Source organism: Pseudophryne corroboree, chromosome 1, assembly GCF_028390025.1.
Source record: "Pseudophryne corroboree isolate aPseCor3 chromosome 1, aPseCor3.hap2, whole genome shotgun sequence".
In the NCBI taxonomy this organism is placed as follows: Eukaryota; Metazoa; Chordata; class Amphibia; order Anura; family Myobatrachidae; genus Pseudophryne; species Pseudophryne corroboree.
The window spans coordinates 1,223,147,388-1,223,165,945 of record NC_086444.1 but is presented as its reverse complement, the minus strand read 5'-3'; the positions used below and the strand labels follow the sequence as shown (position 1 = coordinate 1,223,165,945).

General features: G+C 41.5%; 1 protein-coding gene across 1 annotated transcript in view; it reads right to left on the bottom strand.

Moving 5' to 3' along the window:
* Positions 1-1,746: 1,746 nt before the first annotated feature.
* LOC135052184 (vomeronasal type-2 receptor 26-like) overlaps positions 1,747-18,558 on the bottom strand; it is a 41,406-nt gene continuing 24,594 nt past the window's right edge. Inside the window, exon 3 of the mRNA XM_063957425.1 lies at positions 1,747-2,775. Coding sequence (XP_063813495.1) covers positions 1,868-2,775 — 908 coding nt within the window. The 3' untranslated portion in view covers positions 1,747-1,867. The remainder of the gene's footprint in view (positions 2,776-18,558) is intronic.

Genomic DNA, 18,558 nt, shown 5'->3' with positions numbered 1-18,558 from the left:
GCAGAGACATGGCCTGCAGTACTGAGTATGCCTGGGAAGTACAAAGACAAATTTCCTTGCAAGAAACTGTAGCTAGCCCTTCCTCTTACTCCTCCTCAGTGATGTCTCCCGCTTTCTGGGCTATCCTGGTATACACTCTACAGTGTGCTGCTTCCTGACTGCACTGCAGTGCTCAGCTGTCAAGTAACATCAGCTAACAGGTATAAAATATATGTGCCACAGACACCTACAGCAGAGAGATTAGTTAAATTGTACTGTAGGAGGTAGGTGACCTCCCAGTTGATGTAACTGGAGACTTTCTGTGAATGCACCAAGCAAACTGTATAAACTCTAAACCAGAGGAGTTATACTCTATTACCTCAGTAGAAAAGCTTAACTCTCTGACAGTCTACTGGTATAGGCAACAGGCTCATTACATATAGCAAAATGAAGAGAAAGTGGGTCAGATGGTAGCGCTTATGCAGAACGTATATATCGTAGAGATTACAGGGAAATAAATAAATTAATATATAAAGAAATATGACTTCCATTCATAGTATATATCTCTGTGGAATGTTGTGTCTTTTGTCAGCATACAGTATATACATTCAGAAATCCATGACATATGGCAGAACATAGTGCAATTCAACAAATTATTTATTTTTCCAAAAAGGTGCAATAAAACAATGCGATAGGCAAACAAAACACGCAAGGTGGAGGATTACCAGATTCTGGTGAAAAGTAGGCCAAACAGGTGGTTTCGGATCCAGTCTCTAGGACCTTTCCTCTTCCAGAATCTAGATTGTCCTTTAATGTATATGTAATGTAGGTTATTACTCCTGTCACCTGCTGCCGATGCATTTCGGGTAATAATTTTCTTTTCTCAAGTGTTCAAAGAAATTGAAAATAAAATGGTGATCACAGATAGTGCTGTGTCTGGGAATTTGAGAAAGTGTAAAATTATGCCATGTCCTTTATGGGATGGCCACACCCCTCCTATTTATAACCACACCTACTTAATGGTTGATCCCCTCCCTTTCAGTGGGCTCCTTCCCTTGCGTTTCCTTAGTGGCCCCTTATTGCACCAGTCCAACACTGAGTCTTATTTACCAGATTGCCAGTGATGGCTCTTAGGATCTTTCAAATTGCAAATTAAGAACAGATGTTGTTTTATGATAAACCTATATCATATGTAAATGGCCTAATAGCTCTGTCAAAGCCAACTGAAATATTTTCTTACAGTAGATTTATTTTGTATTATGTGCACATTTTATCTATTTTCTTATGTATCTATATAATGACATATAATGCTATATAATAAGATTAAATACATTAAATATATAAAATCTTGTGTGGTCATGTGACTTCTTTCATTGTTTAACTACCACAGGATATTTGTAGCACATATCTTCGGTAGTTGTTTTGTTGTTTGGATTGATAGAAATTATTGTTTTTTTATATTTATTAAATTGAAATATACCTAAAGACATACTGTATACAATTTATTTTCTAAAATAACTCCTTATTTAGCTATTTTTTTCTCTCAGTAAGTTTTTGTCTATTCATCTTTCTAATGCAAAAAGTAAAATAAAAATAAAAATTCTATACTCCTATTCAAAATCAAATGGGACATCATTTTAAACACATGTAAAATATGACACGTGTGAAACATTTCCTATAAATCTTTGTCCAACAAGAATAACAAATATTTAATGCTGTATAACCCTTTATTTGATTTACCACTTAATGACAGTTCATTCTATTTTAATAACATTTATATAGAAAAAAATATATAAAATATGTTTCACTTTTTATTGTATGTCAAAAAAAACTTTTACATTTTAACCTATAAAACAATTATTTTAATTGAAAAAGAATAATTACAACGTTATGAATAATGTTTCTCTAACAAGTGTCTCTTATTTCTCATTTCAGGTCTCAGTAGAATATTGTAGCATTTAGGAAAAAATATACAGCTCAGTATTCCAATACCTGATGCCAATATGGCAAAAATCTCCACAGTGACCACGTTTTTCCCCTTACTGCTCAGATAGGCTGGGATAGCACAGATCCATACACTGCAGAACACCAACATGCTGAAGGTGATGTATTTGGCTTCATTGAAAACGTCAGGTAATGTCCTCACCATGAAAGCCAGACCAAAGCTCAGAGCTGCCAGAAAACCCATGTAACCCAACATGAAATAAAAGCCAAGGTCAGAACCCTCATTACATTGGATTACCATTATCCCAGGATTAGCATTTGTGTCATGTTCTTGAAAAGGTGGAGAAACTAACAACCAAATAGCATTGTTGAGAACTTGAACAGATGAGCAGATCAATACTACAGAATTCGGCAATTTAACACCCAGCCATTTTCTCCAGGAACTTCCAGGTCTGGTGGCTTTGAAAGCAATGCAAACCATGATAGTCTTGGCCAGGATAGAAGACATGGCAACAGCAAAAAAAATTCCAAAGGATATTTGACGTAGCATGCAGGTGATGTCCACTGGACGGCCAATGAACATATTCACACAGAGTAGGCTCATTTTGAGAGAAATCAGAAGAATGTAGCTAAGGTTTCGGTTATTGGCTTTTACTATGGGAGTGTCTCGGAATGAAACAAATATTCCAAATATAAATAAAGTTAAACAAGAAAATAACCCAGAGATTGCAGAAAAAACTGTAGCTACTGTGTCATTATTGTATGATAGAAATTCTACTATCTTTGGAACACAAGCATCTTTATCCTCGTTAGGCCATTCATCATCAGGACATTTCTGGCAGTTTTTACTGTCTAAAAAATAAATTGAGAAAATTCAAGTTACTGTATGCAAACTCATAAAATTTGCACTATGTTTAGTTTACATATTTTTTGTAGTACATTTCACTGATTGGTCTTGAATAAGGTTTTATTTGCATCAGTAATTCTTCCAAGTACCCTAAAACAGCTGGATAATCTTTTTTTTTTTTTAAGTTTAAAAAATAATAATATTTTATTATTTTAGCAATACAACTTTGTTATTGACAAGTGGGGTTTCTGCAGCTTTTTAATTATTTGTATTGGCAAAAAGAGGTAAATTGGAAAGAAATGGTCTTAAATGGTTAACCAGACCTAGGCCTTTAAACCTATGAAAAATGAGGATTGACAAACATGTGACGCCCTCCCCTGATTTTTCACAGTCCAGCATTAAGCTTTCCCGGCCAGGACTTGTTGCAATATACTGTATCAGGGAATATTGCGGTGTCATTACTATAGTGACAACCATCCCTAGACCAGTCAGCACAGAGATGGAATCACTAGGGAAGTGGAGCCTACACAAACTTCTGTCCCCTTAAAGGCAATGAACTATGTGCTGGTTTATTCCCAACACCCCTTGGGTTGTGTGGATTGAGAAAATAAATGTTCATTTAGAAAATAATTAATATTGTACTTTACCGGTGCACCAGAGGTTCTCATTCATGTCCAGTATAAATGAAAGCCAGGGCATGCTGGAACTTGGAAAACCAAAAGTTCCAGCTTTCTCTGGTGACAGGGCACATTGGCATTTGTAGTGCACCTGTAAAAATGCTAATAAATCTACAGGAGTCATTTTAAAAAATAACCACTCCCCCACAGCTCTCATTTTCATCTGTACTACTCCTTTATAGGGAAGGGGCCTTACAAGTAGCATCCGTAATTATGACATGAAAATATATGTGTGAAACAATGTTAGAATATTATAAGAGGGTAATTTGCCATAGGAATGAATGGGAGCGATCTCTGCGGGTTGGATTATTTTGGGGGAAGGGAACACTGTCCACCACACCTACACTGTAGGTCATGGGACCATCTCCAAGCATACTCCTGTGTACCCCTTCTCCTGGAAACAAGACAAAGGTACAGGCAGAGGCACCTGATGCAAATCAAGACACAAGAGTTGTTGAAGAGTCAGCACAAGCCGTTTGTACTTGACCCTATCACTACTGGGACAGATGTATTGAAAGAAAATTGGTATATCTCCTCCAATCTCTTCTGCTTCTACTTCATTGGAAAGATGTTGAATACATTATGGCCATTTTCCGCAGACTTCTCTGGGAAGGTGGTTGCCCTTGTATTAGCATGAGAAAAATATATCAATTAAAGTCTACTGGTGTAATTAATATCCCTAACATTGTAGATTATTATCATTCTGCAATATTATGTCATTTGTGGAACTGGTTGCATGGTAGTAAATTTTACAACACCACCTCATTGGAGCAACGTTTCTTATCTGACATTGATATCACTGAACCAGATGGGTGTGGCACCTTACAATCCACAATTTGGGCCTCAATGGACACAGATCCCTTTATTCCACTGTCATTGGAAATGTTGACTTGCAGGGTGGTATGGCTCCCATCCCTTCAATTTGAGATTAGGTTGTGTCTCCTATATCAGGCATTTGATTGATGTAATGGGTTCTAGACCTTTATCTTATACTGAAGCCTCTATGCTATACCCAGCTATTAGAGCCTTTCCATTATACTGGGAGTGCACGGTGATTCAAGGATTTTGGCTGGCAAGTATTGTCATGGCGAGAACAATTTGATTAATTTTGTCCCCCTCAGGGCTATAATGGGATGACTTCCTGTGGGACAGAGGGCTTTCAGGAGAGGCAGAAAGCTTTTGGTGGTACTTAGTGCCACAGGTAAGAAAATTACACTTCAAAATTAGATTCAGACATGTCCTGCTGCTATCCAGTTATACCACCATTAAACATATTTTCCAAATGGACTGTAAAGGCCAATTTCATATTTTACAAGGGAAAAAGGAAGTAGACTCTATTTTTCGGGACACACTTTGTTATATATGTTAAATATAAAATATAACTTTTAATTTAGGACTTTAAAATAAGAAGAGAATATCCTGATACAATTGTAAAGTGCAACGGAATATGCTGGCTATATAAGAAACATTTAATAAATAAATACATAAATAATAATTCTGAGAACCAGTGACTAACACACATGTAATAACAATGTATAAAGTCAGGCATTATATTACAGATAGGGAAGTATCCTAGGAAATACCCTGACAATCGATCAAACAGTCTTAATGGGAAGGAATGTTTCCTTCATATTTTATATTTCCTAAGAAGGTTAAGGTGGAATCCTTTTGTGTGGTCTGGGAGAGTAATACAGTATCTCCATGTTGACCTCATCTCTCCAGTATCACATTTTAAAAACTTTTCCGCGTACTAACTGTTACTCTCTTAGACTGTTTGACAAGGACACACCAGTCTTTACTCCTTCAGTGTTATATTTACAGTATTTTGGACCCTGTTTCAGCTATATGCAATGTATCCTTATTATCTGTGGCACTTCCATTCATTATCTTCCTTAAACAGATGTTTTGTTTTGAATTTTATTTCAATTGTTTATATGTCTTTTGCTGGTTATACCTTTTTTCTATATACTGTTTTTTGCTTAAATAAAAATAAATATTTGAAATAAAATACCTGTACCTTAAAAAAAGTATTCCGAACTAGCTTCTGAGATCCTGAACCTCCTCCTCTTTATTGGGCTTCTCCCTGTTTATTATGTTCCCTTGTTATTGCCACCCTGGTACTTTTTGCTAGGAATATGATTTATACATTTCTTACATGTTAACTCTTTTGTGTAGATCCAAAATATTCTCCTTACAATTTTTCAATGATGTTATCTTGCTCACAATGTTTTATATGTGCTTTCTATAGGAAAGTTGTACTGTATTTTATTTATAGGTTGGGTTTGACCCCCCCCCCCCCCTTATTAATTTGTTTTAAAAAAAATGTTATTTAATTTTCTTTCCTAACTTCCCTCTGGGTAGTTTGTAGAGATGAGCGGGTTCGGTTCCTCGGAATCCGAACCCGCCCGAACTTCAGCTTTTTTTACACGGATCCGAGCGACTCGGATCTTCCCGCCTTGCTCGGTTAACCCGAGCGCGCCCGAACATCATCATGACGCTGTCGGATTCTCGCGAGGCTCGGATTCTATCGCGAGACTCGGATTCTATATAAGGAGCCGCGCGTCGCCGACATTTTCACACGTGCATTGAGATTGATAGGGAGAGGACGTGGCTGGCGTCCTCTCCATTTAGATTATAAGAGAGAGAGATTTGCTGGAGCTTAGGACTAGGAGGAGTACTGTAGAAGTGTAGAGAGTGCAGAGAGTTTACTAGTGAGTGACCACCAGACAGTGCAGTTTATTTAATATATCCGTTCTCTGCCTGAAAAAAGCGATACACACAGTGACTCAGTCACATACCATATCTGTGTGCACTGCTCAGGCTCAGCCCAGTGTGCTGCATCATCTATATATATTATATATCTGTCTGACTGCTCAGCTCACACAGCTTATAATTGTGGGGGAGACTGGGGAGCACTGCAGTGCCAGTTATAGGTTATAGCAGGAGCCAGGAGTGCATAATATTATATAGTGAGTGACCACCAGACAGTGCAGTTTATTTAATATATCCGTTCTCTGCCTGAAAAAAGCGATACACACAGTGACTCAGTCACATACCATATCTGTGTGCACTGCTCAGGCTCAGCCCAGTGTGCTGCATCATCTATATATATTATATATCTGTCTGACTGCTCAGCTCACACAGCTTATAATTGTGGGGGAGACTGGGGAGCACTGCAGTGCCAGTTATAGGTTATAGCAGGAGCCAGGAGTACATAATATTATATAGTGAGTGACCACCAGACAGTGCAGTTTATTTAATATATCCGTTCTCTGCCTGAAAAAAGTGATACACACAGTGACTCAGTCACATACCATATCTGTGTGCACTGCTCAGGCTCAGCCCAGTGTGCTGCATCATCTATATATATTATATATCTGTCTGACTGCTCAGCTCACACAGCTTATAATTGTGGGGGAGACTGGGGAGCACTGCAGTGCCAGTTATAGGTTATAGCAGGAGCCAGGAGTACATAATATTATATTAAAATTAAACAGTGCACACTTTTGCTGCAGGAGTGCCACTGCCAGTGTGACTGACCAGTGACCTGACCACACTGACCACCAGTATAGTTAGTAGTATACTTATATTGTGATTGCCTGAAAAAGTTAAACACTCGTCGTGTGACTTCACTTGTGTGTTGTTGTTTTTTTTATTCTATAAAAATAAAACTCATTCTGCTGACAGACAGTGTCCAGCAGGTCCGTCATTATATAATATATAATATATACCTGTCCGGCTGCAGTAGTGATATATATATATTTTTTATATCATTTATCATCCAGTCGCAGCAGACACAGTACGGTAGTTCACGGCTGTGGCTACCTCTGTGTCTGCACTCGGCAGGCAGTCCGTCCATAATTGTATACCACCTAACCATGGTTTTTTTTTCTTCTTTATACATACATACTACTACGACATCTCTTTATCAACCAGTCTATATTAGCAGCAGACACAGTACAGTACGGTAGTTCACGGCTGTGGCTACCTCTGTGTCTGCACTCGGCAGGCAGTCCGTCCATAATTGTATACCACCTAACCGTGTTTTTTTTTTCTTTCTTCTTTATACATACATAGTTACATAGACATCTCTTTATCAACCAGTCTATATTAGCAGCAGACACAGTACAGTACGGTAGTTCACGGCTGTGGCTACCTCTGTGTCTGCACTCGGCAGGCAGTCCGTCCATAATTGTATACCACCTAACCGTGGTTTTTTTTTCTTTCTTCTTTATACATACATAGTTACATAGACATCTCTTTATCAACCAGTCTATATTAGCAGCAGACACAGTACAGTACGGTAGTTCACGGCTGTGGCTACCTCTGTGTCTGCACTCGGCAGGCAGTCCGTCCATAATTGTATACCACCTAACCGTGGTTTTTTTTTCTTTCTTCTTTATACATACATAGTTACATAGACATCTCTTTATCAACCAGTCTATATTAGCAGCAGACACAGTACAGTACGGTAGTTCACGGCTGTGGCTACCTCTGTGTCTGCACTCGGCAGGCAGTCCGTCCATAATTGTATACCACCTAACCGTGGTTTTTTTTTCTTTCTTCTTTATACATACATAGTTACATAGACATCTCTTTATCAACCAGTCTATATTAGCAGCAGACACAGTACAGTACGGTAGTTCACGGCTGTGGCTACCTCTGTGTCTGCACTCGGCAGGCAGTCCGTCCATAATTGTATACCACCTAACCGTGTTTTTTTTTTCTTTCTTCTTTATACATACATAGTTACATAGACATCTCTTTATCAACCAGTCTATATTAGCAGCAGACACAGTACAGTACGGTAGTTCACGGCTGTGGCTACCTCTGTGTCTGCACTCGGCAGGCAGTCCGTCCATAATTGTATACCACCTAACCGTGGTTTTTTTTTCTTTCTTCTTTATACATACATAGTTACATAGACATCTCTTTATCAACCAGTCTATATTAGCAGCAGACACAGTACAGTACGGTAGTTCACGGCTGTGGCTACCTCTGTGTCTGCACTCGGCAGGCAGTCCGTCCATAATTGTATACCACCTAACCGTGGTTTTTTTTTCTTTCTTCTTTATACATACATAGTTACATAGACATCTCTTTATCAACCAGTCTATATTAGCAGCAGACACAGTACAGTACGGTAGTTCACGGCTGTGGCTACCTCTGTGTCTGCACTCGGCAGGCAGTCCGTCCATAATTGTATACCACCTAACCGTGATTTTTTTTTCTTTCTTCTTTATACATACATACTACTACGACATCTCTTTATCAACCAGTCTATATTATTAGCAGCAGACACAGTACAGTACGGTAGTTCACGGCTGTGGCTACCTCTGTGTCTGCACTCGGCAGGCAGTCCGTCCATAATTGTATACCACCTAACCGTGGTTTTTTTTTCTTTCTTCTTTATACATACATAGTTACATAGACATCTCTTTATCAACCAGTCTATATTAGCAGCAGACACAGTACAGTACGGTAGTTCACGGCTGTGGCTACCTCTGTGTCTGCACTCGGCAGGCAGTCCGTCCATAATTGTATACCACCTAACCGTGGTTTTTTTTTCTTTCTTCTTTATACATACATAGTTACATAGACATCTCTTTATCAACCAGTCTATATTAGCAGCAGACACAGTACAGTACGGTAGTTCACGGCTGTGGCTACCTCTGTGTCTGCACTCGGCAGGCAGTCCGTCCATAATTGTATACCACCTAACCGTGGTTTTTTTTTCTTTCTTCTTTATACATACATACTACTACGACATCTCTTTATCAACCAGTCTATATTATTAGCAGCAGACACAGTACAGTACGGTAGTTCACGGCTGTGGCTACCTCTGTGTCTGCACTCGGCAGGCAGTCCGTCCATAATTGTATACCACCTAACCGTGGTTTTTTTTTCTTTCTTCTTTATACATACATAGTTACATAGACATCTCTTTATCAACCAGTCTATATTAGCAGCAGACACAGTACAGTACGGTAGTTCACGGCTGTGGCTACCTCTGTGTCTGCACTCGGCAGGCAGTCCATAATTGTATACTAGTATCAATCTCCATTGTTTACCTGAGGTGCCTTTTAGTTGTGCCTATTAAAATATGGAGAACAAAAATGTTGAGGTTCCAAAATAAGGGAAAGATCAAGATCCACTTCCACCTCGTGCTGAAGCTGCTGCCACTAGTCATGGCCGAGACGATGAAATGCCAGCAACGTCGTCTGCCAAGGCCGATGCCCAATGTCATAGTACAGAGCATGTCAAATCCAAAACACCAAATATCAGAAAAAAAAGGACTCCAAAACCTAAAATAAAATTGTCGGAGGAGAAGCGTAAACTTGCCAATATGCCATTTACGACACGGAGTGGCAAGGAACGGCTGAGGCCCTGGCCTATGTTCATGGCTAGTGGTTCAGCTTCACATGAGGATGGAAGCACTCAGCCTCTCGCTAGAAAAATGAAAAGACTCAAGCTGGCAAAAGCAGCACAGCAAAGAACTGTGCATTCTTCGAAATCCCAAATCCACAAGGAGAGTCCAATTGTGTCGGTTGCGATGCCTGACCTTCCCAACACTGGACGTGAAGAGCATGCGCCTTCCACCATTTGCATGCCCCCTGCAAGTGCTGGAAGGAGCACCCGCAGTCCAGTTCCTGATAATCAGATTGAAGATGTCAGTGTTGAAGTACACCAGGATGAGGAGGATATGGGTGTTGCTGGCGCTGGGGAGGAAATTGACCAGGAGGATTCTGATGGTGAGGTGGTTTGTTTAAGTCAGGCACCCGGGGAGACACCTGTTGTCCGTGGGAGGAATATGGCCGTTGACATGCCAGGTGAAAATACCAAAAAAATCAGCTCTTCGGTGTGGAGGTATTTCACCAGAAATGCGGACAACAGGTGTCAAGCCGTGTGTTCCCTTTGTCAAGCTGTAATAAATAGGGGTAAGGACGTTAACCACCTCGGAACATCCTCCCTTATACGTCACCTGCAGCGCATTCATAATAAGTCAGTGACAAGTTCAAAAACTTTGGGTGACAGCGGAAGCAGTCCACTGACCAGTAAATCCCTTCCTCTTGTAACCAAGCTCACGCAAACCACCCCACCAACTCCCTCAGTGTCAATTTCCTCCTTCCCCAGGAATGCCAATAGTCCTGCAGGCCATGTCACTGGCAATTCTGACGAGTCCTCTCCTGCCTGGGATTCCTCCGATGCATCCTTGCGTGTAACGCCTACTGCTGCTGGCGCTGCTGTTGTTGCTGCTGGGAGTCGATGGTCATCCCAGAGGGGAAGTCGTAAGCCCACTTGTACTACTTCCAGTAAGCAATTGACTGTTCAACAGTCCTTTGCGAGGAAGATGAAATATCACAGCAGTCATCCTGCTGCAAAGCGGATAACTGAGGCCTTGACAACTATGTTGGTGTTAGACGTGCGTCCGGTATCCGCCGTTAGTTCACAGGGAACTAGACAATTTATTGAGGCAGTGTGCCCCCGTTACCAAATACCATATAGGTTCCACTTCTCTAGGCAGGCGATACCGAGAATGTACACGGACGTCAGAAAAAGACTCACCAGTGTCCTAAAAAATGCAGTTGTACCCAATGTCCACTTAACCACGGACATGTGGACAAGTGGAGCAGGGCAGGGTCAGGACTATATGACTGTGACAGCCCACTGGGTAGATGTATGGACTCCCGCCGCAAGAACAGCAGCGGCGGCACCAGTAGCAGCATCTCGCAAACGCCAACTCTTTCCTAGGCAGGCTACGCTTTGTATCACCGCTTTCCAGAATACGCACACAGCTGAAAACCTCTTACGGCAACTGAGGAAGATCATCGCGGAATGGCTTACCCCAATTGGACTCTCCTGTGGATTTGTGGCATCGGACAACGCCAGCAATATTGTGTGTGCATTAAATATGGGCAAATTCCAGCACGTTCCATGTTTTGCACATACCTTGAATTTGGTGGTGCAGAATTTTTTAAAAAACGACAGGGGCGTGCAAGAGATGCTGTCGGTGGCCAGAAGAATTGCGGGACACTTTCGGCGTACAGGCACCACGTACAGAAGACTGGAGCACCACCAAAAACTACTGAACCTGCCCTGCCATCATCTGAAGCAAGAAGTGGTAACGAGGTGGAATTCAACCCTCTATATGCTTCAGAGGTTGGAGGAGCAGCAAAAGGCCATTCAAGCCTATACAATTGAGCACGATATAGTAGGTGGAATGCACCTGTCTCAAGCGCAGTGGAGAATGATTTCAACGTTGTGCAAGGTTCTGATGCCCTTTGAACTTGCCACACGTGAAGTCAGTTCAGACACTGCCAGCCTGAGTCAGGTCATTCCCCTCATCAGGCTTTTGCAGAAGAAGCTAGAGACATTGAAGGAGGAGCAAACACGGAGCGATTCCGCTAGGCATGTGGGACTTGTGGATGGAGCCCTTAATTCGCTTAACAAGGATTCACGGGTGGTCAATCTGTTGAAATCAGAGCACTACATTTTGGCCACCGTGCTCGATCCTAGATTTAAAGCCTACCTTGGATCTCTCTTTCCGGCAGACACAAGTCTGCTGGGGTTGAAAGACCTGCTGGTGACAAAATTGTCAAGTCAAGCGGAACGCGACCTGTCAACATCTCCTCCTTCACATTCTCCCGCAACTGGGGGTGCGAGGAAAAGGCTCAGAATTCCGAGCCCACCCGCTGGCGGTGATGCAGGGCAGTCTGGAGCGACTGCTGATGCTGACATCTGGTCTGGACTGAAGGACTTGACAACGATTACGGACATGTCGTCTACTGTCACTGCATATGATTCTCTCAACATTGATAGAATGGTGGAGGATTATATGAGTGACCGCATCCAAGTAGGCACGTCACACAGTCCGTACTTATACTGGCAGGAAAAAGAGGCAATTTGGAGGCCCTTGCACAAACTGGCTTTATTCTACCTAAGTTGCCCTCCCACAAGTGTGTACTCCGAAAGAGTGTTTAGTGCCGCCGCTCACCTTGTCAGCAATCGGCGTACGAGGTTACATCCAGAAAATGTGGAGAAGATGATGTTCATTAAAATGAATTATAATCAATTCCTCCGCGGAGACATTGACCAGCAGCAATTGCCTCCACAAAGTACACAGGAAGCTGAGATGGTGGATTCCAGTGGGGACGAATTGATAATCTGTGAGGAGGGGGATGTACACGGTGATATATCGGAGGGTGATGATGAGGTGGACATCTTGCCTCTGTAGAGCCAGTTTGTGCAAGGAGAGATTAATTGCTTCTTTTTTGGGGGGGGTCCAAACCAACCCGTCATATCAGTCACAGTCGTGTGGCAGACCCTGTCACTGAAATGATGGGTTGGTTAAAGTGTGCATGTCCTGTTTTGTTTATACAACATAAGGGTGGGTGGGAGGGCCCAAGGACAATTCCATCTTGCACCTCTTTTTTCTTTTCTTTTTCTTTGCATCATGTGCTGATTGGGGAGGGTTTTTTGGAAGGGACATCCTGCGTGACACTGCAGTGCCACTCCTAAATGGGCCCGGTGTTTGTGTCGGCCACTAGGGTCGCTAATCTTACTCACACAGTCAGCTACCTCATTGCGCCTCTTTTTTTCTTTGCGTCATGTGCTGTTTGGGGAGGGTTTTTTGGAAGGGACATCCTGCGTGACACTGCAGTGCCACTCCTAGATGGGCCCGGTGTTTGTGTCGGCCACTAGGGTCGCTAATCTTACTCACACAGCTACCTCATTGCGCCTCTTTTTTTCTTTGCGTCATGTGCTGTTTGGGGAGGGTTTTTTGGAAGGGACATCCTGCGTGACACTGCAGTGCCACTCCTAGATGGGCCCGGTGTTTGTGTCGGCCACTAGGGTCGCTAATCTTACTCACACAGCTACCTCATTGCGCCTCTTTTTTTCTTTGCATCATGTGCTGTTTGGGGAGGGTTTTTTGGAAGGGCCATCCTGCGTGACACTGCAGTGCCACTCCTAGATGGGCCCGGTGTTTGTGTCGGCCACTAGGGTCGCTAATCTTACTCACACAGCTACCTCATTGCGCCTCTTTTTTTCTTTGCGTCATGTGCTGTTTGGGGAGGGTTTTTTGGAAGGGACATCCTGCGTGACACTGCAGTGCCACTCCTAGATGGGCCCGGTGTTTGTGTCGGCCACTAGGGTCGCTTATCTTACTCACACAGCGACCTCGGTGCAAATTTTAGGACTAAAAATAATATTGTGAGGTGTGAGGTATTCAGAATAGACTGAAAATGAGTGTAAATTATGGTTTTTGAGGTTAATAATACTTTGGGATCAAAATGACCCCCAAATTCTATGATTTAAGCTGTTTTTTAGTGTTTTTTGAAAAAAACACCCGAATCCAAAACACACCCGAATCCGACAAAAAAAATTCGGTGAGGTTTTGCCAAAACGCGTTCGAACCCAAAACACGGCCGCGGAACCGAACCCAAAACCAAAACACAAAACCCGAAAAATTTCAGGCGCTCATCTCTAGTAGTTTGTTGACACTGCCCTGTAATCTCACTGGCTGTGTTTTCTCCTACCCCTCTACTACTGGGCTTCTGCATTTAAGCAATATGTTCTTTGTTGGTCCCTAGAGGCCACTGGCGTTGCTCCCTACTGCTTGGCAACATTTAATATGACCAATTGTGTTTCAACCCCCCTCCCTTGCCTCATCCCTCCCCCTTTTCCACTTCCCCTGCCATTTTGGTCATCTGATGCTTCTGGCTTGTTTGATTCCTGCCCCCTTGGTTGTCTGTTTTAGTTCTTATCTCCTGATACCTCCCCACTGACCTTTTCATGACCATGCATCTTGTGACAAATAATATTAAATAGTGTAACTGCCTTCACCCCTTTAGAGTCGACTGGATATTCATAAAAGAGACTCATTTTGTCCAACATCTTCACCCAGAACAATCTTCTCAGCCATTTAGTCAATGTGTATGCTCCTCAGTAAGAAATGGAAAAGGAAACCTCTCGTGGCGCTGCAAGATGGAGCGGCAATGGGCAGTACAGAAATAGGTCACCAACCTATGAAACGATATGTAATGGAAAAAGTACAACCTCACTTTCTGCACTCCAAATGTCCCCTTGATTGAATGGTTCTTGCCAAGATAGTGGTTTTACATGGAACAAAAAGACATAAATCACAATATAGTGTAATATTGTCTATATGAAATAGTTCTTCCCACTGTGTGGGGTAAAAGAATAAGTGATGGAGAAAAATCCCAGAGAGAGTTCCAACATCCACCTTCTTATAGGATCACCCAAAGTGATGTCATGCCAACGGAACAGGGAATTCGTACATGTATGCTTACTTGTATAAGAGAAGTAGAAAACACATAAAGGGTTCTTTAGAGATATGGACTTTCTTCTTTAACCAATGCACTCAGAATGAGTATCACTCATGTAAATGAATAAAAAATTAAAAGGTAGCCAATTAGGGCAAAGCTTAACCCCTTTATTTAAGAATAAAATACACATTAACGACCAGCCATACCATGGAAGAAAACTTGAGATGGAACCAGCTGACAAATATGACCCGGGTATCAATATGTCATAAGTTTTCCCTCATGTGTATGCCAGGTTAAAAACATCAAATAGGCACTGTATCAACGCGTTTCGACGCTCACCGTCATCTTTATCAAGATTTGACAGTGTATATGACTATAAATATACAGATATACAATAATATCAATCCAATTGCACTTATCACCATTTCAAATGGAATTATCACAGAAATTAAACAATCCTAACATAAGTATGAAGACATGTAACATACCACTGATGTACAGCCTCTTCTATATTATCAGCTGAATGAGAGGTTAAAGATCTAATATTCCTTAAATAACATGGGTATAAGTGGGTAGGGAATCCTATCAGCCAATCCACCACAATCCACTCTAAAATTACCAATGAAATTGAACAATCCTAACATAAGTATGAAGACATATATCATACCACTGATGTTCAGCCTCTCCTGTATTGTCAGCTGAATGAGAGGTTAAAGATCTAATATTCCTTAAATAGCATGGGTATAAGTGGGTTGGGAATCCTATCAGCCAATCCACTACAGTCCATTATAATGGACACCCAGACTGACCAATTATATAGGCCATCTCTATTAGAACATTTGCATATTTAGCGCCAAAGTTGAATCTGTGACGTTCCGTCCTGTCCCCATGGTTACATATCAACTTCCGGTCACAGAGTCATCTAATGATAAACAACAATCCCCGGCATATACACGCCCCCTGCGTCTCATCCCCGTGACTCCATGTCAGGCCGGCGACGCAGTGCACGTCACCCGACAGCCGCGTCACGTGATCGTATTCCGTGACACTTCACAACAAGAAACTGTCATGATGCGCATCTTCCCCATGGTTACCCGCTGGGCCCGTGACGCAATACGCCTCACCAGATAGCCGCGTCACGTGATAACAACCCGTGTCTTATTATAACAAAGACCTGGCATGTGGATAGGATGTAGTATATCCAATGTTTCCCTTCGGTTTTAGTCTATCTCCAAGTGATTAGTAAATATACATATTATAGATGGATTAGGTGACTAGTTACATATAGTAATCGAATGCCCACTACAAAGATGGCGGCCGCTAATAAAGAACAATTACCATAATATATAATTTGCCCTTTTGTATTATATCAGGCCACCCAATAATCCTAATGACAATATTAATGGATAGGGTGACTCTGCTGAAAATATATTCCCTAAAATAAATGAAACACAAGGATATGGTGAGCCTAAACAGGTCACAAGAACCACCTATTTTCAAAATCGTGGTTTAGGCCATGAGGTTTCAAACTATTGAATTCATATATGTTCCTCATTTCGGCCTTAGCCAAACTATTGTCCCTATCTCTTGTTCTCCAATTGTTTTTAATCCATTTGATTGCGCAAAACCTTTTTATACCTTTTAAGGACATGTCGTGTTTTTCTTTAAAATGCATAGAAAATGGATGATTAAGGTCAACTAATTCAATAGTTTGAAACCTCATGGCCTAAACCACGATTTTGAAAATAGGTGGTTCTTGTGACCTGTTTAGGCTTACCATATCCTTGTGTTTCATTTATTTTAGGGAATATATTTTCTGCAGAGTCACCCTATCCATTAATATTGTCATTAGGATTATTGGGTGGCCTGATATAATACAAAAGGGCAAATGATATATTATGGTAATTGTTCTTTATTAGCGGCCGCCATCTTTGTAGTGTGCATTCGATTACTATATGTAACTAGTCAGCTAATCCATCTATAATATGTATATTTACTAATCACTTGGAGATAGACTAAAACCGAAGGGAAACATTGGATATACTACATCCTATCCACATGCCAGGTCTTTGTTATAATAAGACACGGATTGTTATCACGTGACGCGGCTATCCGGTGACCCGTATTGCGTCACAGGCCCAGCGGGTAACCATGGGGAAGATGCGCATCATGACAGTTTCTTTTTGTGATGTGTCACGGAACGCGATCACGTGACGCGGCTGTCGGGTGATGCGCACTGCGTCGCCGGCCTGACGTGGAGTCACGGGGATGAGACGCAGGGGGCGTGTATATGCCGGGGATTGTTGTTTGTCATTAGATGACTCTGTGACCGGAAGTTGATATGTAACCATGGGGACAGGACGGAACGTCACAGATTCAACTTTGGCGCTAAATATGCAAATGTTCTAATAGAGATGGCCTATATAATTGGTCAGTCTGGGTGTTCATTATAATGGACAGTAGTGGATTGGCTGATAGGATTCCCAACCCACTTATACCGATGCTATTTAAGGAATATTAGATCTTTAACCTCTCATTCAGCTGACAATACAGGAGAGGCTGCACATCAGTGGTATGTTACATGTCTTCATACTTATGTTAGGATTGTTCGATTTCTGTGGTAATTTTAGAGTGGATTGTAGTGGATTGGCTGATAGGATTCCCTACCCACTTATACCCATGTTATTTAAGGAATATTAGATCTTTAACCTCTCATTCAGCTGATAATATAGAAGAGGCTGTACATCAGTGGTATGTTACATGTCTTCATACTTATGTTAGGATTGTTTAATTTCTGTGATAATTCCATTTGAAATGGTGATAAGTGCAATTGGATTGATATTATTGTATATCTGTATTTTTATAGTCACATACACTGTCAAATCTTGATAAAGATGACGGTGAGTGTTGAAACGCGTTGATACAGTGCCTATTTGATGTTTTTAACCTGGCATAGACATGAGGGAAAACTTATGACATATTGATACCCGGGTCATATTTGTCAGCTGGTTCCATCTCAAGTTTTCTTCCATGGTATGGCTGGTCGTTTATGTGTATTTTATTCTTAAATAAAGGGGTTAAGCTTTGCCCTAATTGGCTCCCTTTTAATTTTTTATTCACTTACATGAGTGATACTCATTCTGAGTGCATTGGTTAAAGAAGAAAGTCCATATCTCTAAAGAACCCTTTATGTGTTTTCTACTTCTCTTATACAAGTAAGCATACATGTACGAATTCCCTGTTCCGTTGGCATGACATCACTTTGGGTGATCCTATAAGAAGGTGGACGTTGGAACTCTCTCTGGGATTTTTCTCCATCACTTATTCTTCTACCCCACACAGTAGGAAGAACTATTTCATATAGACAATATTACACTATATTGTGATTTATGTGCTTTTGTTCCATGTAAAACCACTATCTTGGCAAGAACCATACAATCAAGGGGACATTTGGAGCGCAGAAAGTGAGGTTGTACTTTTTCCATTACAATGTGTATGCTCCTAACTGAAACCAGCATGCATTTTTTTTAAAGCCTTAAGCTCTCTCCTCTCTCAGATCCAACAGGGAGAGCTGATTGTCAGTGGGATTTCAATGCTGTTACCTCTGATGTCCAAAACTGGTCTGCTCCCTACCCAACAGGGGAATTCCTTAAACTTTAAGGTGTTACAAGAGTTCATGAAATTGTATAACCTCCATGACTCTTAGAGACTCTCTGACCCTTTAACCAGGGGCTATTATATTTATTCTACCCCTCATCACTCCTGCTCTCAGAGTCATTTGATTTTTCAATTCCCACCATGGCCCTAACTGTGCGGAGTTTGT